The 3,354-nt window shown below is 48.5% G+C and overlaps 1 protein-coding gene across 1 annotated transcript in view; it reads right to left on the bottom strand.

The window, feature by feature from the left end:
• PNP (purine nucleoside phosphorylase) overlaps positions 1-1,028 on the bottom strand; it is an 11,772-nt gene extending 10,744 nt beyond the window's left edge. The window contains exon 1 of the mRNA XM_011976172.1: positions 832-1,028. Coding sequence (XP_011831562.1) covers positions 832-842 — 11 coding nt within the window. The 5' untranslated portion in view covers positions 843-1,028. The remainder of the gene's footprint in view (positions 1-831) is intronic.
• Between the last annotated feature and the right edge of the window lie 2,326 nt (positions 1,029-3,354).

Here is a 3,354-nt window from a genome sequence, read left to right as displayed (position 1 = left end):
CCCCAAAAGGTGCAAAGGAAATGAATGGTGTGTGAAGCTGCCACCACATGGCATGTCTAGCTACAACTCATAGCACTTCCTCATTGGCTATCAGTCCCCACAAGAACACCCTGGCTCCCTGAGCATCCAAAAGCAACTGTGATGCCTAATGCAGGTCACTTGGACTGGGACATCCAGGATCAAAGCAGAGAGAAGAGTTTTCAAAGGCCTGGGGTGGGGGGAGTGAGCAGAGGACTATTGCTCAGTTCGATGACTGATTTCCTTCTCCACTTAGGAGTCAGTTCCCACTGAGTTTATCATACTTCCAGTCTGGAAGGAAGGGAGGAGTGCAACTGGCAAAGGAGGTGAGCAATCTTTCCTCTAAAGGAGGAACTCCGAATTTGAGCACCAAAGTACCTCGCAGCTTTACCCAGACCCTAGCATGGGAATTTATGAAGAGCGCAGGGGGTGAGGACACCTCCTCCTGGTATGGAGTGAGGGATATATATATCTCTCTCTCTCTCCATACACTCATTCTCCACTTGTACCCCTAACACACACACGGAGACACACAACGGCTGCTTTTACGGAGTAGCTTAGACCGCACCAACTGTCCCCTTCCTGCTCCGGTGGCGCCACCCCAGCTCGATTCCCGCGTGCGTCCCTGCCCGCGCTGGCTGCCACATGACTCTGCCGCCTTGCCCCAGACAACAGGCTCCGTGCCAGGCCTCTCTGCATCCCCTGGGCGCTCGCTCCCTTCCCCGGCTCCCTCTGGGCCCAGTGTGCTAGGTTCTCGGGTCTCACAGCACCCGCCCCTCCCCAAGGGTCCTGCGGGCCTGATGCCCGCCTCACCCGTTCTCCATGGTCTCGCAGCAGCCCTCTCGATGAACCTGCTCCGGTGTGCTCCGGTGTGCTCCGGTGTGCTCCGGTGTGCTCCAGTGTGCTCCGATCCGCTCGGATCCTCTCCGCTATGCTGAACTGAGCAAGGCTGCCCGGTCTGGTCCGCACAGTTCGCTCACTGGTCTAGGCTCTGGCTTATATCCCCAGCCCTGGAGTCCCCAGCCAATGGCAAGCAAGCACGCGGGCCGGCCCCGTCTCCATGGTGACACACCCTAATTCAATCGGCTGAACCTGGGCTGTAAATCTAATCGGAGTTCTTCCCAGCCCTAAACCTTCTCCCTCGGGGCGCGGGGTTGGGGGGCGGACCGGAGCGCACCCAGCATTTCATCTCCGTACCCATTCCAGTCCGCAGGGCAGGAATTCCCAGCAAGAAGGCCTGTGCGGAAATAGGGCTAGAAGTCGAGAGGAAAGTCCCCAGCCCTCTCCCTGCAACCTCATTCCAGCTGTGTCAATAGCAAACCGTGAGAGATTCAAAAAGAAAAAAATGTCAAACCTTAGATTGCACAACCCCAGAATAAAAATGAAGCGAGCCTGTGTCTGAGTTGCTGCCTGGACAAGGGAAGCTGGGTCGCCCCTGGCAACAGTTCTTACTTGGAGGATACAGCGTTTAGGAGAGCACATCCAGGCCCAGACCGGGAGAAGAAAAAGTTCTCAGGCAAGAATTCCTGGGTCCTAGATGCCGACGGAAAGGATGAGGATGGATTTGGTGGGTAGGGACACAGATAATCCCTTGATCTGCGCAATACTGATCCAAGCAATTCAGGTAACTAGAGGACTCTTCCCAAGAGGAAAATTCTGTTATCAGAATACATGGGTACCAGAATATAACATAAATAGCCTGTCTTTGGTAGAATACAACTATTTCTTCTCCGCACATTTACAAATTAACCAACCTTACATCAAATCACAAATCAATGGTCCTTTCTTAGCTATTGGAATCTTCCACTTCTTCCCTCCTCCAAACTCTTTCAGCTTGCCGTTTTACCCACTTCTGTGGCCAGCCACTATTTTCCAACTGTTTTTCTCATTCATTTAAGAAATATTTATTGAGCATCATCTATGCACCAGTACTGTTCTAGTGCTAGGGACACAAGAATAAAAACAATATCTGTAAAATTAAAAAAAATACACACACACACACACACACATATATACACACACACACACACACACACACACACACGAAGGTCAGGCGCGGTGGCTCACACCTGTAATCCCAGCACTTTGGGAGGCCGAGGTGGGCGGATCACCTGAGGTCAGGAGTTGGAGACCAACCTGGCCAACATGGCAAAACCCCGTCTCTACTGAAAATACAAAAAATTAGCTGGGCATGGTGGCAGGCATCTGTAATCCCAGCTACTTGGGAGGCTGAGGCAGAGAGAATGGCTTGAACCTGGGAGGCAGAGGTTACGGTGAGCTGAGATCGCACCATTGCACTCCAGCCTGGACAACAGAGCGAGTGGCTGGTTCCTGAGAACTTATTAGCACTTTGAAAATAACAATGCACACAAATTGAAAGAAAAATATTTCGTTCTTAAATAACCACAAATAATTATTTATGGGATGTGTGCATCTGTTTGGCACTACTCAACTTCTCACATGTTGGAATCCAATGCTGCCACCCTCAATTTCTGTTCCATGCTGATTTTTACACAGTACTTTTTTTTTTTTTTTTTTTACATATTACTTAATTTTTATCAGAGGGACCTTCTAAAACCATCTTTTGTAAAGATATGTTGTCTGTATATATATATTTTGAGACAGGGTCTCACTCTGTCACCCAGGCTGGAGTACAGTGGCATGATCTTGACTCACTGGATTCTCTGCCTTCTGGGTTTGAGCCATTCTCTGGCTTATCAGCCTGCCGAGTAGCTGGGATTACAGGCTCCTGCCACCACACCTAGCTAATTTTTTGTATTTTTAGTAGAGACAGAGTTTTGCCTTATTGGCCAAGCTGGCCTCGAACTTCTGACCTCAATTGATCTGCCCGCCTCGGCCTCTCAAAGTGCTGAGAGTATAGGCATGAGCTACCACACCCGACCAGATATACTGTCATCGAAAGGAATGTAGCACAATCTAGTGTTCCAACTGTGAATCACCTCAAGTTAATAGGTCACACTGTGTTTAAGAAATATAAAATATTGCTGTGTTTCCTTTGAAAATTAAAACTACTCCACAGTACCCTTGTGAGCTTGTACTTTGGCACAGAGTTTGGGAATCATGGCCCCAGTCCCTCCATGACACCTCATTCCTGAATCTACATAGTGTAAATGAATGGGCTCTAATAAAACTATCTGTGTATGAATGCCATCTTCACCCCTTATTTACTCGTTGTGTGGTCCTAGGCAAGTAAAATTCTTATTATGCCTCAATTTTTTCCTCTGTAAAATAGCGATAATAGTACTATTTTTGCAAAGATTATATAGAGTACCTTTTACATGTTTAGGTAAGTGCCTGACTATATAATAAGCACAC

The sequence above is a fragment of the Mandrillus leucophaeus genome, unplaced genomic scaffold (genome assembly GCF_000951045.1).
Source record: "Mandrillus leucophaeus isolate KB7577 unplaced genomic scaffold, Mleu.le_1.0 Scaffold163, whole genome shotgun sequence".
Taxonomy (NCBI): Eukaryota; Metazoa; Chordata; class Mammalia; order Primates; family Cercopithecidae; genus Mandrillus; species Mandrillus leucophaeus.
The sequence above is the reverse complement of the archived record's forward strand: the minus strand, read 5'-3'. Positions and strand labels throughout refer to the sequence as shown.